At 42.3% G+C, this 18,231-nt stretch overlaps 3 protein-coding genes across 6 annotated transcripts in view; 2 read left to right on the top strand and 1 right to left on the bottom strand.

Moving 5' to 3' along the window:
- The first annotated feature begins 27 nt into the window (after positions 1-27).
- wsb2 (WD repeat and SOCS box containing 2) lies at positions 28-3,676 on the top strand. The gene is made up of 9 exons (XM_084468836.1): positions 28-259; positions 484-652; positions 758-954; positions 1,057-1,188; positions 1,360-1,460; positions 1,737-1,933; positions 2,495-2,584; positions 2,673-2,789; positions 3,161-3,676. The coding sequence occupies exons 1-9, from the start codon at positions 220-222 to the stop codon at positions 3,369-3,371; spliced, it is 1,254 nt and encodes a 417-aa protein (XP_084324962.1). The 5' UTR covers positions 28-219; the 3' UTR covers positions 3,372-3,676.
- A 350-nt stretch (positions 3,677-4,026) lies between these two features.
- Positions 4,027-9,585, bottom strand: rfc5 (replication factor C (activator 1) 5). The gene is made up of 11 exons (XM_084468837.1): positions 9,446-9,585; positions 9,148-9,212; positions 8,612-8,748; positions 8,426-8,505; positions 8,191-8,264; positions 7,312-7,471; positions 6,541-6,622; positions 6,162-6,291; positions 5,832-5,909; positions 4,844-4,898; positions 4,027-4,645 (listed from the first exon to the last, which is right to left on the bottom strand). The coding sequence occupies exons 1-11, from the start codon at positions 9,490-9,492 to the stop codon at positions 4,546-4,548; spliced, it is 1,008 nt and encodes a 335-aa protein (XP_084324963.1). The 5' UTR covers positions 9,493-9,585; the 3' UTR covers positions 4,027-4,545.
- A 1,481-nt stretch (positions 9,586-11,066) lies between these two features.
- The window catches only part of ksr2 (kinase suppressor of ras 2), a gene marked incomplete at both ends in the record, with an annotated part of 65,238 nt that continues 58,073 nt past the window's right edge, over positions 11,067-18,231 (top strand). For all 4 annotated transcript variants that reach the window (XM_084467736.1, XM_084467735.1, XM_084467733.1 and 1 more), the window contains 3 exons: positions 11,067-11,240; positions 15,468-15,608; positions 16,330-16,480. In XM_084467736.1, coding sequence (XP_084323862.1) covers positions 11,067-11,240; positions 15,468-15,608; positions 16,330-16,480 — 466 coding nt within the window. The remainder of the gene's footprint in view (positions 11,241-15,467; positions 15,609-16,329; positions 16,481-18,231) is intronic.

Raw genomic sequence — 18,231 nt, 5'->3', positions numbered from 1 at the left:
CGAACAGGAAGTCGGGTCAGAGTAATTTTTAAGAAGGTGTTAATGGTTCGGATTCTTTGGCTTGTATGGCATTTGTTATTGGTAAAATGCGACGTACAGAACTACCGATCGGGTGTTGAGAACCCAACTATTTGAACGACATGGTCTCGAGTGAATAATTCAGGAAGTCAGCTATAAAACTGGCAGGAATGTGATATTTCTGGCTGTCAAGGATAAACAATGTGTTCCGCAGAGAGAAATATAGACCTTCAACCCATATGTAAGTGCAATTACATTTATTAGGTAATTACGTTACCATCACAAGTAGGCTACGTATATGTTAACACTTCTACGTCAACAACATTTAATCTCATGTTCAGATCTTCCAATGCTTAACTAACTATGGTAATACATGTACTGCTTGATGATTGGAATAAAACCCTTTAGTCCATAAATAATATAAATGTTTTCGCAATGGTTCCACCGTATTCTATATCCACGTAGCGTCCGATCCAAGTCTCATCCTGGAGCTGAAGACCAGGCGCCCTCCGTCGCTGGAGGGACGGGCGGGCTGTGAGACGTGGAGTGTGGACTTTTCTCCGGACGGAGCGTGGTTCGCCTGGTCGATGGGACACGGGATCGTATGGGTCGTCGCTTGGCCCCTTGACTCCGAGTACTGTACTCTCATAAGCCATAACAAATGTTTAAATTAAAAACATGCCCTTCCATTTCGTGTCTCATGTATATTATACCTTGTCTGGTGACTTCCCACCCACAGGGAGAGCCAGGCAGGTGAACTGGACAGAGCCGACAAGAGCTTCAGCTGCGGGGAGCCGGTGTGGGGACTTGCCTTTGGACCCAGACCAGCCAAGTCCCCCGCGTTGTCCCATAAAAACACACAGCGTAAAGGAGATCGGTTACTTCTGGCCACGGGCCTTGAGAATGGAGCGATCAAAATCTGGAATGTTCTTACGGGTGAGATCCTATTTATTTTTAACTAATGCTTGAAGAGATCGTTGACCTATATGCATTACTGGCTACTTATTACTCGTTTTCTTTGTTTTTATTTACATCAAGGTGGTCTTCTGTTTGATCTCCGTGGCCACGAGGGAGTCGTACGAAATCTGGTATTTCCTCAGAATGGAAAACTAACCCTTGTTTCTACTTCTCGCGACAGGACGTTGAGAATATGGGACTTGAAACATAAAGGTTAGTAATTTAGTAATGCATTGCAATCAGGGCTGTCAATTCTTTGTATTCATTAACTTCCTGTTCAAATTCCTTGTCAAAGCCCAGATAGTTTTTGTGATTTGCATCACATTGCAGTCCACCGTTATGTTATTTCAGTGTATTGAATGTGTTGTGTACTCATGGGTTCAGTTCCAAAGGTGCAGGTTCTGTCGGGCCACAAGGACTGGATCAGCTGCTGCTGCGTCTCTCCTGACTGCAGCATGGTGGCTTCAGTCGGCCGCTTCGACAGAGTGAGTGGCTTGCATTTCATTGCTAGGTTGAATACGTACTCACACAAAAACACTCCCGGCCGGGCGAGTGTGACATATCAACAAACCTGTGTGAGTTGCTGAGTGGGATAAGCATCTGTCCTGATGATCTCAGTCCTTCCCTAAATGGCTAGGTATTTATAGAATATTGAAACAAATTGCCGCTAAAACCAATCTTTCTCCATTGTTTTTAACACACAAGAATTGACCACAGCACAAGTGAATTTGTACCCTCTTTAAGCCTCTTTTGTTCCTCAGATGGTGTGTCTGTGGAGCCTGCGGTCGTACACGTTCATCAGGAACCTGACGGGGGCGCCACACAAGACCTTCTACCTGCTGGCATCCTGCCACTTCTCCCCCGACGGCGCGCTGCTGGCCACTGCTGCCTTCAGCGGCTCCAGCTGGTGGATCGACCTGTGGGACCCTTACACTGCAGATAAGCTGGCCACACTAATGTACGTTCTGCACGTTCACACCATAGAAGAGCTTGTGTATGTTCTGCACACTCACACCGTAGAAGAGCTGGTATATGTTCTGCACGCTCACACCGTAGAAGAGCTCTTCATCTGGGGTGGTGCATCCCCCCCCCCCCCCAACCAAAAATATCATTGGTGCTACCCTGACAGCCTTCGCTACTAAATTGGACATAAATAGAAGAAGTAGTGAAGTATATATTCCCCTCAGCGCTCGCAAAAGGTGAAGTTACTCATCACAACACTGGTTGGTTTGTTAGGAGGCAATTTAAATGTGAGGAAGTTACAGGTCAGCACGTTAGACATCATAAAGGTCACACCTCATGACAGGATGGTTGGTATGATGATGAACAACATACAGGAATGTGTTTGGTTTCTGTATATGGACATCTGTACTATCTGGAACTATAAGCAGGCATGAAGTATCACAAGATCCCCTGAGCATTTCAGAACACACCTGGTGCATTGACTGTGAGACATGCGGTCTCCTCTTAAGTCATTTCCATGGCCGAAGCCAGACTTTTTTTTTCTTTCTATCCACAGCAACTACTGTGAAATTTACGGGCAGAACCAGATCTCGGCGATCCGATTCTCACATGACGGTCTACACCTTGCAATAGTCACAGAGGACAGGTAATGGATGTGGACATATTTTGGCGTCAGTTTGTTCCAACACATGGAATGAAGGCCTCAGTAGAGCTGTGTGTGCGTGTGGCTGCAGGGCGCTTCGTATCTGGGAGCTGGGTCAGAAGGGGATGGTGATGCAGACCAAAGAGGACCGGGCCTCCAACGGACTCTGCTGTAAATTCCACCCGCTGGGCGGAGTGGTGGCCACCGGGTAATGGCCGTCCTTATTCATAGACAACCAGTACCAAAAACACTTACCTATTTATTGCAGTATAAAAAAATCCTTATTTAGAGAACCTGTACCAAAAACACATCATTATTCAAAGACAAGTACGAAAAAACATATATTTTCCATAAGAATGTTGCAAAGCTGTGCAACTCACTGAACGAAAGGGAGGATTTATGGAAACATTTTATTTTATTCTTTTCATATACATTTTTGGCCCTGTCCTTCCAGTCACTTTAAGAAAAGGTTTTTCTCACAAAAGCCAATGCAAAATGTATGTCTTCTTCATCCTGTTCTCGACAAGAAGCAGCAAGCCTTCTGTCTGTCCTCTTCATCCTGTTGTCTGATCTCCCCAGGACCAGAGATGGCCACGTACGGTTCTGGAAGGTGCCCGCCGTGGTGCCCAGCCTCTGCCACCTCTGTCGCTCCACCCTGCGTCTCTCGGTCTCCACCCACCAGATGGAGGCGCTGCCCATTCCCCGGAGAATCCTAGAGTACCTCACCTACCGCAACATTCCCGCCCGCCTGCAGACCCCGTGTTCCCCGGAAGACGACTGGGGCAGCTAAAGGACTGAAGGCCTGAGGGATGGAGGTCAGGGCTAAGAGCACATCCATGAGGTTGGGTTGGCACGGTCTTGGGCTGTGTGTATGCGGGTTACTCTTCTAGCCACTATGACTTGGTAATCGTTATTAGCACAAGCAGGGAAGCATCATATCGTCATAGCCGTTTTTGGCGTATCTTTAACTTAAGTCGGTTGTAGTTAGCTTGGACTTCAGAACCACACATGCTCTCTGAGAACACTGACATCATACTAAGCTCCTGGGCTCCTTCTGCTGAGGCTGTTCATTGATGTAATGACGGCTAGGGGTGGTCAAGTCAGGGGTGGAGAAAACTATGGTTCACTCATCTTTGTTCAAAGTCAGCGCTTTACAATTTAGTGGGTTTACATACTCTTAGAGTGGGAGTGTTTTAGTTGAATGACCAGATTTTATTGCTTTTCAGCTTATGCACTCATTGCAATTTATCGAGATGTACTCCATAATTAATTGCACTAAACAAATTCTTGATATTCACACGCACTTAATATTTCTATGATTATTTATTGTGTAAATAAGATATACAATTATATCAAATCGTTTGTTTACATTCTAATAGAATAAAGGCCATATTTTGGTTATTTACCTCATAATCTACTTGTAAATAAAATAACTTGGGCAGGACAAAGTAGGAAAAGTTTATTTTAGCTATTCAATATTTAAAGAACTGTAACAAAGTGTAATTGTATTAAAGATGAGGAGGACATTTTGTAAGCTTCCTCGTCTTATTAGTTCACCATCTTGCAGATAAATGATAAATCATCTTGCAACATTCCAGTCCATTTGTTTGCTTAAACACATTCAGTCACCTTCATGTCTACCTAATAAATCACTGGAACCTCAATGGAAGGTTTCCCTTCCATCCCAGTTTTCTGATAGAGTGCTGCTTCATAGGCGTATCGTGAAAAAACGAAACAAACACAACCTAGACATCAACTCTGTCTGGGCACATTTGGTAAAATGACATCAATGGTCCAACTTCAAAAAAAAAATAAAGAAGTCTTATTGTCTTATTGTGGATGTTGAAGACCGCATGACTTCAAAACATGCTATGAAGCAGGAACCAGCCAAGAGTGATGGTTCCCCTGTCAGGCTATGTCAACAATAGTAGACAGCGTAGACTACTAGAGTCTAGGAGTCTCCTCTAGGAGGCCTCACTGACCACTAGGTCTCGCACGGCCTGGAACGCTGCCACCATGGAGCTCAGCTGGATCTTCTCATTGGTTCCTGAGGCCAGCCTGTGTCTGAAAAGTGTGTGTGTGTGTGTGTAAAAAAAATACATTGTTAATTCATGTACCCTTGTTATTGTGCTGTTTGTTTTGATGTTCCTCAAGTTGTTGTCTTGCATTAGTCTGTATGTAAAACAATATGTCTCACAAACAATATGTTTTAATTGTGTTATGTTTGACGAGTTTAACTTGTGTCTGAGTAATGCAACTTACTCCACGTCAGCGAGTTTGATGAGAAGACCCATCCGTATGGCTGGGGGGAAATCCACTGCAAGGGGAAAAGGGAAACAAAAAGGGTTTTTCAGAATGGTTAACCTCACAAACACCACTCTGAAAATGTCTTTGTCACTGGAACATGATATAGATTGTGAATTTATAAAGACAAAATATAACGTGTGAGGAAATAAAAACAAATGACCACTGTGGTGCTTTCTTAAATGTTCCCCAATATGAAAAAATATATACGAATCCCACCGCTTCATTTACATCTTAAAACTTCTCTTAAGCAAAAACACACACAACTCCCCCTGCAACAAGAGGGCCAGTAGTCATGGCAACAGCAGGGGGTCTCCCAGGAAACCGCAGCAGGGAAACAACAAGAGCTAGAATGCAGACGGTAACAAACAAAGCCAGGTCTGTTCTGTACAGTACACTCTAGCTAATGTTACGGCTCACATCCAAACAGCCTGGTCTGCTCTGTACAGTACTCTAGCTAATGTTACGGCTCACATCCAAACAGGTCTGCTCTGTACAGTACACCCTTGCTAATGCTAGAAAACAGCTCACATCCATATGGAGCTAGGTCTGCTCACACACCACACACAATGAGTCTGGTTGTTGTCTGGTCGGGTCCGACTCAGTAGACTCTTGGGCTGGGTGAAGCTGCACACCACATTGGGTGATCATGGTACCCAGGAGAAATCAGCCATCAGCACACACACACACACACAGGAGAGCTTTGACATGTTACCACCTCACCCCACCTGAGCTGCATGCAGCAAACCTTCAAACTCTGCCTTCAAATAAACTGGTCTCAACATCATCTCCCTGTGTCCCAGTAAAGCCACCTAGGTGACCTGTGTTACATAATGTTAAAGTAACTACCTAATCCCATAATTAATTCATAAGAGGCCCATTAAAGTCCAATAAATGACCTTTCTACCGTCCAACCCGACTTGTCCCTGATCAGTCTGAACCTTACCTCGGTGTACCAGCAGGTGGACTTCAGTAAGGATGTCATGGAGGGCCAAGCCTTTCAAGGTCTTCAGCTGGAGGATCTCTGTCAGGACAGTGCTAAGGCCCATTATGCAGCAGCGCTTACAGATTTGTCATGCTTTAACCCTCCAAATATTAGACTCCAACTCCCATGCAGAAACCTTCTTGACGGTGAATCCATTTAGCTCCATGCTGTTTGTGGCTTTTTATTTGGTCTACTGTTGTACTCTGGTTTTCCTGCACAATAATGTACGTCTGTACAATTCTGCAGGAACCCATTGGTCCCCATGTCTTCTCACAACAGGCTGAAGGATACGTTGGTAGGCGGTGGTGAAGTCTTTGTTGAGCGACCAGTCGAGGATGTTGGCAATGTCGGAGCGGAGGGGGTGACCGGTGCACGTGTACACCGTCTCCTCTGTGACCTTTCCGTATGCCATACTGGTGCTCTGGGAGGTCAAAACACAAATGTTTCTGTTCAAATATATAGTAAATACAAAAGGCAGTGTCAAACCACACACTATAAACCCCTGCAATTAAAATAAGGCTAGTGGTTAACTCCCAAGCTGAAAGGTCAATGTTCAGGTAGGCCTCCCTGAGCAGGACACTGGAAATATTTCTAAAATGTCACTATGGATAGGAGTGTCCTCTAAATGACTCCACAATGGTCGTCTGTGGTAGAAAGCCTTTCATCGTACCTGCAGTATGTTGAGTGATCTTCTCATGTCGCCGGACGACAGAGTCACGATGCCCTTCATGCCATCGGGAGTTATGTCGATGCTGCCAGAACAACAAGGTTGTCAACGCTTTGTAGAAATACCTTTCTGAAAGCTCCATCAAGCTCCATTAGTTTATCCTCGACCCCTTGCAGTTCCTGGTTTCTCGCCCAGACTGTGCCGTCTAGCCCTGCTACAACATAGTAGGACTTCTGGATCCCAGATTAGATCATTATTAAGCGATTCAGTGCTTCCTGGATCAACCCATTTATTTGATTTCCTATGATCAAACTCGCAGGATAAAATAACAACCCTCCCCTGCCACACTTAAGCCCTCATTCTACTTCTGCATAAAATAGTCACCGTGGATCTCTATGTGGGTTTCTAGGTTGGGGGTGGTACTAGGTTAAGGGTGAATAGACTAGTGGAGGTTAGGGTGAGTAGACAAGAGGAGGTTAACGTTAGGCTGAATAGACTAGAGGATGTTAGTAGGTTAGGGTTAATAGACTAGAGGAGGTTAGGCTGACTATGCTAGTGGAGGTTAGGGTGAATAGACTGGGGGAGGTTAGGCTGACTAGGCTAGTGGAGGTTAGGCTGACTAGGCTAGTGGAGGTTAGGCTGACTAGGCTAGTGGAGGTTAGGCTGACTAGGCTAGTGGAGGTTAGGCTGACTAGGCTAGTGGAGGTTAGGCTGACTAAGCTAGTGGAGGTTAGGCTGGCTAGTGGAGGCCAAGATCATGGTGAGACCACCCACCTCTCCTGCTGGATGACGTACTCCAGACGGGGGATCATCTGGTCTTGGGACAACGGGGCGAAGCGGAAGCGTGTGCAGCGGGACTGCAGGGCAGGGATGATCTTGGACAGGTAGTTGCCGATGAGGCAGAACCGCGTATTCTCTGTGTATTTCTCAATCACTGAAGCACCACATCAGAATTGTCAACAGAATATTACAAAATAAGTACAACTAAAGAAATCAATGGAATATCAGCTCCAGCAGAGACCTTAAAATGTATCCCATCTGTAATGTGCACAAACTCGTAGTCCTAGCGGGCCAAACACCCATAAACAAGGTAGGTTACATTTTTGTGTTACAAGGCCTACCTGGTGGTACCCTTGAGCAAGATGCTCTATTATGCTCTATATAGCAACTATTCCCCTAATGATTAATGATGCGATCCAAGGGGAAATCCTCTGCAATTCGCTTCTGAAAAAAGTGTTTGCTATATGACCAAGCAAAAACTAAAGTGACTTCCAAAGGAGGGAATGTCATCTCAACTTGATTTTCATGTTTATAAATAAATATCAATGATATGTTGTATAGGTGGATCTTCCTATGTCACCAAACGTTAATGGGTCATTGGGTTATTTCCGCCCAGAGCCTTAATACAACAGCACATGCATATGATCCCCCTTGTACCCTTTTCTTTGGCTCTCTTGTGGAAGAGTGTCAACTCACTTCACTTTGCAAAAAATAAAAACTTGCAAACGTACTGTAAGATAACAGCAATGCAAAGGTAGGTAAAGCGACACGGTCCTTTCATTCCGCCAGAGCCACAGCCACAGCCTGCAGAGTGGCTACTCAGCAGGCAGGGTAGGGCACAGCAGGAGCTGCTCGGCCAAGCAGATGGCTTACCTCGCCGCAATGCATTCTGGGCATCCTGGGTCATGGCATCCGCTTCGTCCAGTATCACCAGTTTAAAGCCTTTTCTGTTTTGATGAAAAATAAAAAATAAAAGACACACACAAAACGGGTAATTTATTTTATATTTGAAAGAAAAGTCAGTTTGACCCCTGTTTGGAGAATAGCCTAATTCTAAAAGTAAGAGGGATGATTACTCAAACAATTAAGTTAATATGATAAATCTTACTTAAATATGGTCCTGGTGCTGGCAAAACTCAGGATAGGACCCCGCACCACGTCAATACCTCTGTCATCGGAGGCATTCAGCTACAAATCACAACCATTCAAACGTTAAGGCCAAATTAAACGTCAAAACAAAAACCCAACCAAATATGTCCTAAACCTAGAGGTTAAAACGGAGAGAATTGTTCACCTCCAGCACCATGGAGTTAAACTCCTTCTCCTTGTACAGCTGTTTGGCACAGGCCAGGATGGTGGAGGTCTTCCCTGTGCCGGGCGGCCCATAGAACAGCAGGTGGGGGAGCTTGTCCTGGCTGATAAACCGCTGGACTGGAGCACAGACCCAGAGGAAACTATCACATATAGCCATCATATAAATACATCTCTATGTTATACACACACGTTTCTTCTTTAGAGAAGAGTGGATACAGAAGGAGAGGGGGGTGGATAGATCAACAGAGAGACAGGGACTTCAGAGTCTTACTAGTGTAATGTAAAATATATGTACTTTCTAGTGAAATATAAGATATAGCATGTACTTTATAGTGTAATGTAAAACATAACATGCACTTTATAGTTTAATAGAATATATAACATGTACTTTATAGTGTAATATAAGATATAACATGTACGTTATAGTGTAATATAAAACATAGCATGAACTTACTAGTGTAGTATACAAGATAATATGTCCTTCCTGTTGTAATAAAAGGGATAACATGTACTTACTGGTGGTTAAAATATCCTGGTGCGATATCAGATCATCCAGAGTCTGGGGTCTGTATTTTTCAACCCTTCAAAGCAGTGAAACAAACGGAAAAAAGGGTTCACATCACACAACCAGTGCAGTGTATCGCAGGTCATAATGATAACCTAGATATGGTATCTGTAGACACATGTCTGAAGTTTGAACAAAGTAAAGCAGAGTAAGGAAGCTAAGAGGCTAACTTCAACCTGTCAGCCTCCTGCAGCCGACAGCTAACTAGTTAGCACCATCACGAACACATCTAGTCCTCGTCACCCTCACCATGGTAGATTCCTGGCCTTCAGAGTATCTTTGCTAGTATTGGCCATCGCCGTAATAATCACGGAACTTTATGAATGCTTTATTAATTGTGAAGTTATGAGCACCCAGAAAGCATTGGAACTGCTCTGCTTTCAGAGACGTTTGGCGCGCTGTGCGTGTGACGTCACTGCGCTAAGCCAATTAGGTACTCTGTTGATGTCGTGGGCGGGTCTATAATGATACATTCAGAAAGCAGCTGTATTCTGACTACACCGGGACATAAATTAAGTAGTGTCTGTGGGTCAGTATTTTGGGCATTCTTGTTTTAGAATACGATGGATTTTATGTAAATCAGATCTTACATGAACGCCATTGGTCGACTTGTTGAATTCAACAGGCTGCAACCGTTTTTGCAAACCAATATTGCCCACTCATCCCAAATGGGATTATACTTTTAAACGTAGGCCTAGTCTGAACTGTATGGGCCTACAAACCTAGGCCTAAATAACCTAACACGTATACACACACACACACACACACACACACACACACACACACACACACACACACACACACACACACACACACACACACACACACACACACACACATTGAGCTAATGCTCTTGTAACGGGTGGGAGGTATATTTGCCGTAATAACATGTGTATGCTCATGTAACTACGACTCATATATTTACATGAGCATGCACAGGTAACAGACACTGCAATGTGTTCAGACACAATGGTGACAGGTAGGAAATGTCATATGTCTCACGGCCTTATAGGACGTGAAAATGGGATGACACGCCAGCATAACATCATTCAGATCCCGTATTCTTACCTCCCACTCACACATTAAACAGAGAACCATGTATATTTGTGTGACATAATGTAGGCTATAATTGCTACCCAAAGTTTTAGATCGATCTAGGATACTAATAAAGGCCTTCATGTATACCTACATGTTTCACTGTAGGTATTTAAATGTGTGATGTAATATGTATCACACAACAAGTATGTTAAATGTAAGTAGGCCCTATTGTAAGTTACTATTATTATTTAATACAAAAGGTAGATCGGTCGTCTCGCGAGATCAGCGCGTCGCGGTGGTGCTTCTCCCATCCAGCTTCCCTGGGTGATGCGATGCTGTTGCCGTGGATTTGATTGACAGAAATCATGTCGGTGTGGTGGGATGCTGCTCTGCCACGGGGAACGGGGAGTCCTTGCATGCAATTCACACAGAACCTTTAAAATGAAAAGGCCTCCTCAGCGCGAGCTTCTAGCGATACACTGAACTGTTTATTTTTTATCTTTATTTATTTATTTTTCTTTCCCATATCCACTTACAACGGAGCGACGCTCAATGGATGCTGAGACAAACCGTGTTCAGATTGTATTTGTGCTCAATCTCTTCATATTGCGGTTGATATAGCATACAATCAAAGACATCTTTATGAAACCGCAGGAACTACAAGGACTGTTGCAATGGAGTCGCCTCGCTCTCGGCTTAAATCCGCTTTAGAGAGATAAAACACCGCTGGTCGTTTCATGGCGTTTGGCAGGCTGAATTATTTTGTGGGTCTTTCCACATTTGTTTTATAAACAGATTTCAACTGCAGAAACCGCACCGCTGCTCGCAAACTATGGACGAAGAGATGACAAAAAGCGAAGAGCAGCATCTTACTTTGCAAAAAGCCTTGCAGCAGTGCGAGTTGGTGCAGAATATGATCGACATCAGCATTTCCAGTTTGGAAGGTTTACGAACCAAATGTGCCACATCCAACGACTTGACACAACAGGAGATCCGGACGCTAGAGGTAAGCAGCATTCGCGTTGAAAACGACAACATTTTGCGATGCATCCTCACTACGAAAATCAATATGGGTTTGTCACGTCTGCCCGTCTCTGCGAGGCCACGGTGTGCATATTGTGCTGGGCATCTTTTCTTTAATAACGTGTTAACCCGTGGTCAAATGGGGGGGGGGGGGGGCATTGCGTGTGTTACGGTACATTTCCACGTACAAGCCGTGTACCGTGGTGCGAGGCAGTGTTTTGTGCAGTGTAATAAATCAAGACGCGGGTCTGCAGTGGGCCGTCATCCTGCAGGTGGCAGGAGAAGGTGTTCGCTCCACTCGGCTCTATCACAATGTTCTATCTGCGAGCCTCGCCACGGCCTAGCAAGCCGTGTTTACAATGAACAGCACCCTCAGGATCCATCTGCCTGTGCCTTTATTCACACGGCAACCGCAGAACGGGCCGTATTAGTCTACTAATGCAAGTAGGGGCATAGATTAGCCTACTCTAATCGCTGTCTTTTTTTTAAATTATTATTATTGCTGTGCGTTTAATTGGCCGGCAGGGTTTTCGGTGAATGTCCTTACCCACGGTATTCTGTCGTAGTTGGGATATGAAACACATACAATCCGAGACCACTAGGATGTTTAGGTAGGCCATATAGATAGGCTATATGCGTGCTTCTCAAACAACACGCAAGCAAGCCCAAGTGTTTTGTAGGCTACTTAAGGCCGCCTAGGTGTCCTGTCTTATTGGGGTAACCCCCTCCCTCTCCCTCTCTCCCTCTCTCCCTCTCTCTCTCTCTCTCTCTCTCTCTCTCTCTCTCTCTCTCTCTCTCTCTCTCTCTCTCTCTCTCTCTCTCCCTCGCTCTCCCTCAAACATTCTTTGTGTCCAGGGTAATTCAAAGGTAAAAGGTAGGCAACCCTAAAGTAGCTAGATTATAAAGTATAATAAAGTTTGTAATTTTATCTTGATGATGCATGGAAATCTATAATAGTTGTAGTAACTATATTGTAGTTAAGAGGAGATCGTAATATTTAAATGCATACTATATATAGTGTACAGCAGGCCAACATGTTTACTATAGTAGGCCTTCATGTCTGATATAGAATTGTACTTCAAATGTATACTGTAGTATAGTAGGCCGACATGTAGGAAATAGTATTGTAGGCCAAATGCACTGTAGCATAGTAGGCATAAGAGTATACTATAGAATAGTAGTATGAGCATGTAATGATCTCCCACTTCAATTTAATTAGAAACATATTCAACGGTTGACTTATAAACCTGTTCACATTAGTTTCATGAACTTGATTTAGCTGCAACAATGATTGCCACATATAAGTTCCTGGTTACAAGACCAGATTATCAGTTTCCCAAATGGAAATGTAAATGCTTTCTTTCTATATTCTTGCAATGTGCACATTGTGATACTGAAATGTAAGTTCTTAGACATATTTTGAGATACATTATATGCGTTGACACATTTTAAAGACATGGCATCTTGTCCAGTGGTTCCCAATCAGTTTTCCTTGAAGCGTGACTGTTGACCACTTCTGGATAGGGATCATTGTGTGCCTTCGCCCCAACCACTGGTCTACACACATCTCTTTACTGTGAAGGGATGTGTGTCAACAGTTGAGTTATATGAGACTCAACTTATGTGCTTCTCTGCTCAGATAGCTAAAGACATTAGCTAACTTCATTAGTGTGTGTGTCATATTCAAAACATTGCCGTTATTAAAATAAATCACAAATCATTCGGTTGTAGTAAATCTGAATCCACACAGCTATTATAATTATTTTAATTATTATGATTATTATGTTTATTATGATTATTGTTATTATTATAAGTAGTAGTGGTATTGGTTGTGGTGAGTGGTTGTCTCTTATTAGCAAGTTTTCAAGTACCTTCAATGTAGGTAAGTCCTAGTTGGACCATTAAACATCTACTTCAGAACCATGGACAGCAACTGACACCAACTAGCTTCCATCTCTCTTTAAGTTACTCTTTGTGTGCCTGAAGTTTGCTACGTAGCAAAAGGAGTTTCAACACATATTGCACAGGAATGTTTTATGATCTTTGAATCTTATTGACAGTGAATGGGACTCGTCCTCAGTGGGATGGGAAAGGAGAGGAATAGTCGTTGTAGTCGTGAGAGTGCTGAAGAAATAGCATCTTGATAAAAATACAAACTGTGCTTATCATACACACACACACACACACACACACACACACACACACACACACACACACACACGCACACTGGAGCTGGCCACAGGTATAGCCACAGTCTGCATGACAATAAGAATCATGGCAGATAACATGCATACAGATTCCATCTATCCATCATTTAAAAATATATACATTTTACTACTTTTTTTTCCATGCAATTTTAGTTATTTAAGGATATTTGAGAGAACCCTAACCCTAAAAATAAATAGACAGCAAACCAAATACAAGGTATGTTACACTTTCAATCTATATCAAATGTATGTATGTAGTAAAAATGAGCTCTAAATAGAAACAGAGAGGAGGTCATACTACTGAAGTTATTAATGTTCAATATATATTGAACTGTCATATTATTCCCCTAATGCTTTGTTGAGGGAATAATCTGAGGGAAATGCAATGGAGGACCATATTCTCAGGATGGTTGTACTTTCTGCTCTAAGGCGAAGCAGTTCACATTATACCAATATGACTAAGAGAGCTACTGCTGGTGGATGACACACTGAAAATGATTCAGCAGAAACCAAACACTGAATTAAACACTTGAAATCAAATCTGTAATTAGTTGTAGTTTGTATATGTGTAAAATAATTAGGCCTGCTAGCTTATTGCATATTATCTTATTTCACCTCATCAATGTTCTTAGTTTTTGGTTTTTTAATGAAATTAAGTGTTTGAAAATACAGTGATATTCCCTGTCAGCAGATCACAGTTCGGCATAGTCATGCTAAATCATGCTAAATCGATGCTAATGTTTTTACACAACAGGTCCAGCATCACATTGCATTACATTTACATGAGCTCTAGTGTGTTATTGAGTATGTGTGTATTGCTCTGTCATACACACATAAATAAAGTTAGACTTTTGTGGGAGTGGATGGTGGCTTGGAGTGGAGTGTGCTGATAATAAAAGCCAACTAGTGCCAGTGAGCAATGATATTTTATTCTAGTATATTTTAATATCAGATAAGGCTGGCAGAATCTGTGAGATCTTTTAAATCACTTCTTAAAACCCACCCACTTTCGTTTAATTAAATATTTTAGAAAATGCTATCTTTTAAATCTGTGATATTAACTTTAAGTTAATTTTTATTTTATCTCACATTTCTTTTCATTTTATATCGTGGGTAATTATTGTTTTCTGCCCTCACTCCACATCTGTCCTTCTCTTGTTAATGTTAATGTCCTCCTTCTCTTGTTAATGTTTTCCTGCATTGTGATTTCATTGTTTTAAATATTCTTGTTGAAGCACTTTGTAAACTGCCTTTTTAAAGCTCCTATATAAACAAAGTGTACTTTGTTTGTACTGATTATTTTCCTCAAAAGAAAGGCATGCAAGGAATATGAAAAGGGCATTAACAATGTAGTATGAGAAGACATGACAATGACATCATCAAGACATCATTTTACTGTCCAGACTTTAATTGTAGTCTTGACTTGAGTCTCAGGAACGGCACATGAATACATCTATGAACTGGCTTCTTTTTTAATTCATGCCATCACTGAGTTAATCACTGACTTTCAGATTTCCTTCCTCCCCGGACATTTCCAGATTCAGATTTCTTTAATGTATTTGTATATGAACTGCATTTAATGAAATAATGCATGCATCGATGTACAGGTGGCCTGTTAGTGTCCTGTGTTGTTTTTGTGCAATAGGATGGTTGAATGGAGAGATTTATTGTGGGTCAGTGACTGTCGAAACTCACAGTCAAAGATTTCTATGTTGTTTCAACGCTTATGAAAACTACAGCCCTTTGCATTGCCAAATCCTGTTCACTAGTCACTAGTGCACGCTTTACAAACTTAGCAAAACGCCTGTATCAGAGGCTGTAAGTATCAGAAGATCTCTTTCACTGAGTTGTGGTTGAATAGCCCTCAGGCTTTGTGTGTTCTGGGTGACCACCAGCTTGAGTTTGGACGACCCTGTCACAGGTTACAGTCATGCAGTGCTGTAGTGAGCCGTGACCCCCCTGCGTTGCTGGCTAACCGTGCTACGTTGTGTCCCGGTCCCCAGGGGAAGCTGGTGAAGTACTTCAGCCGCCAGCTGTCCTGTAAGAGTAAAGTGGCCTTAGAGGAGCGCAGTGAGGAGCTGGACGGCTTCCCGCGCCTTGGACACTGGTTCCGCATCGTCAACATCAGGAAGGAGATCACACAGGTGGGCCACTCCTCGCTCTGCTACACTCTTATATTATTCTACAGTTATCCTACCTCTACTACACTTTATATATGATCACACTTATTAAAACCTTTATATGCTACATTTCTCCTTTCTCTACCACACTTTATATTAATAACACTTGCCCCTTTGTACTTCATACACTTCATTTCAGAAAGACACTATTAAGACACGTTAACATTTTCCTTTGTGTATAAATAAAGCACCATGTAAACTTAAAATATAAAAATGTAGATAAGGTACCACTCATTTCCTGTCTGGGATTAATAAAGTATCTCATGTTAGCTTTCTGACAACATTCAGCATGTGACGCTGAGTAATTGCAGAAGCTTTAACTTGTCCACCCAAGTTCGGCAGATTTACCTTCCCCATGTGCAGGAAGCAGAATATTTCTGGATTCAACCCATGTTATTGTCTTTTTATCAAATACTTTACAATGTTAAACTCAGGACTCGTTTAGATACTAATTCTAAGTAGCTTTTTTCAACACGTTTAAACTGGAAAATGTTAATGGTGGCTCATGATGATACAGATTGAAAACATACAATCTGAAATTTGATACGCTTGGGCAAACTTTAATGCTTGTGTACCATGTGTGTTTGTGTTTGCATACACGTTTTGTGTGTGTGTGTGTGTGCATGTGTAATGGTGTGTGTATGTGTGTGTATGTGTGTGTGTCTCTCTTCGGGGGGTCTACCAGGAGATGAGTCCAGGTGAGGTGACCCTGGAAGCTCTCCTGGGGCTGACGGAGGACCAGGTGTGTGAGGCCGTGCAGAAGTTTGGGGCCAACGAAGAGGAGTGCGCCCGGCTCAATGCCTCCCTGTCCTGCCTGAGAAAGGCCCACCAGACAGGTGGGAGGGGTCTCCACTCACTCACACACACACACACGCACACACACACTCACACACATTCATCATGAATGCATGCACACGCGCACACACACACACACACACACACACACACACACACACACACACACACACACACACACACACACACACACACACACACACACGCACACATACACACATACACATACACAAACACACACACACACACACACACACACACACAAAAAGATCCTATCTTAAAAAACGATTAGCAGTTAAGTTAAAAAGTGCAGGCAAAAATCACTGACTGACGAAATTACACTAAAAATAGGTGAGAAATAAATAGATAGTCTAGAGTGACATCAAGTGGAAGAAAATCAGAACTACACTGGAGCCAGGTCATATTGACACTTATTTAACTAACAAAAAACAGTATGCTCATTATGCTAACCATCCATTAATCATGTTCTAGGTGTGACCAGTCTAGCAATTTATATGTTGCTCTCACGTGCAAATAATCGTTCATCCTTGGCTGACGAAGTCCAGTTTCAACACAACTATATTGCTTCAGAGACAATATTTTCATGGTGTAAATTGATTACAAATTATTACAATATATTATGGATAAATAAAATAAGTAGGCCTACAATAAAGAATAGTATATATAGTGTATTTGTTAGTATTTATTTGTTTTAACAAGAGTATGCAATATATTAAGCTATTATGTTCTTGTTTGACCCATGGGTTAGACAGACAATACAAAAGCAATATGAAGAGAATATAATACTGTGGTTGTACAATAAAATACGATAAAATATACTTTGTGAATCCCAGAAGGGAAATTCAGGTAGCAGGATTAAATCCATCCCCCAACAAGACAATGTGATATGACATTTAGAGCATCATTTAGATTTGTCCCTCTGACAAAATGGATCCTTCAAGAATTGACTGCATCGTGCAGACATGACACAACACAAGAGCAGCTACAGCCTATCACTGGTTTAATATGAAGTTATAATAATAATATAACTAGTTAATAAGTTAACTGTTAACACATGTTTATGTCTGTGTTTATGAAGGTGAGGTGAGCCAACATGGAAAACAAGCAGTGCGTGTGAGCTACATGGTGTCATTAAAGTCACCTTATAAAAATACAATCAACTATTCACTGATACATTTTTATTCTTATAGGTTATGGTTTTGAAGTACTAGGTAGCCTCACAGACTGAAACACAGTTTGCTTTACTAATGTCTTGGAAGAAATGGGTGCCAGAGCCTTCTAGCTGGAGTCTTGAACCTGGCAATGGTTCAGATGCAGAGAGATGTAGAATTTAGTAGCAGAGAAGTGAGGTTGCAGATTGCAACCAACTGAACACCCAAAGGATGTTTCTTGGACACCTTTTTATTACGCCATAGTGTGTTAGGCTGTGTGGAGCTCAGTCTGGCCAGCGGTTGATTTTGATGTCCGTTTCCAAGAGAGGGTAAAGCTACTGGGACAGTAGAATTTAATATACAACATTGATTATTATACTGCTGTTATAAATGCGTTCTCTCTAGAGCCACTTGTCTAGAAACATGGTGGTGGATGATGGCAGCCTCCGTGGAAGGACGCCCGCTCCCTCTCTATCTTTCAATCACTCTTATTTTCAGGAGATTAAACCTTTTCTTCTGAATATTATGATCCACCTCTGTCAAGTCTGTTTCGCTAGATGTCACTCAATTCTACACACAACCCATTTTATTATGGTAGTTTTATGGTATTATTTAATTTA

The sequence above is a fragment of the Micromesistius poutassou genome, assembly GCF_964030765.1.
Source record: "Micromesistius poutassou genome assembly, chromosome: 5".
Classification (NCBI taxonomy): domain Eukaryota; kingdom Metazoa; phylum Chordata; class Actinopteri; order Gadiformes; family Gadidae; genus Micromesistius; species Micromesistius poutassou.
Note: the sequence above shows the minus strand (reverse complement) of the source record. Positions and strands in the feature narration are given on the sequence as shown.

Coding starts and splice junctions, on each gene's coding strand:
- wsb2 (XM_084468836.1), top strand. CDS start 220: ATGTGTTCCGCAGAGAGAAATATAGACCTTCAACCCATAT. Junction 260..483: donor TATAGACCTTCAACCCATAT/GTAAGTGCAATT, acceptor ATATCCACGTAG/CGTCCGATCCAAGTCTCATC. Junction 2,585..2,672: donor GCAATAGTCACAGAGGACAG/GTAATGGATGTG, acceptor GTGTGGCTGCAG/GGCGCTTCGTATCTGGGAGC.
- rfc5 (XM_084468837.1), bottom strand. CDS start 9,492: ATGGCCAATACTAGCAAAGATACTCTGAAGGCCAGGAATCTACCATG. Junction 5,910..6,161: donor CTTCACCACCGCCTACCAAC/GTATCCTTCAGC, acceptor CTGTCCTGACAG/AGATCCTCCAGCTGAAGACC. Junction 4,899..5,831: donor CCACCTGCTGGTACACCGAG/GTAAGGTTCAGA, acceptor TTCCCCTTGCAG/TGGATTTCCCCCCAGCCATA.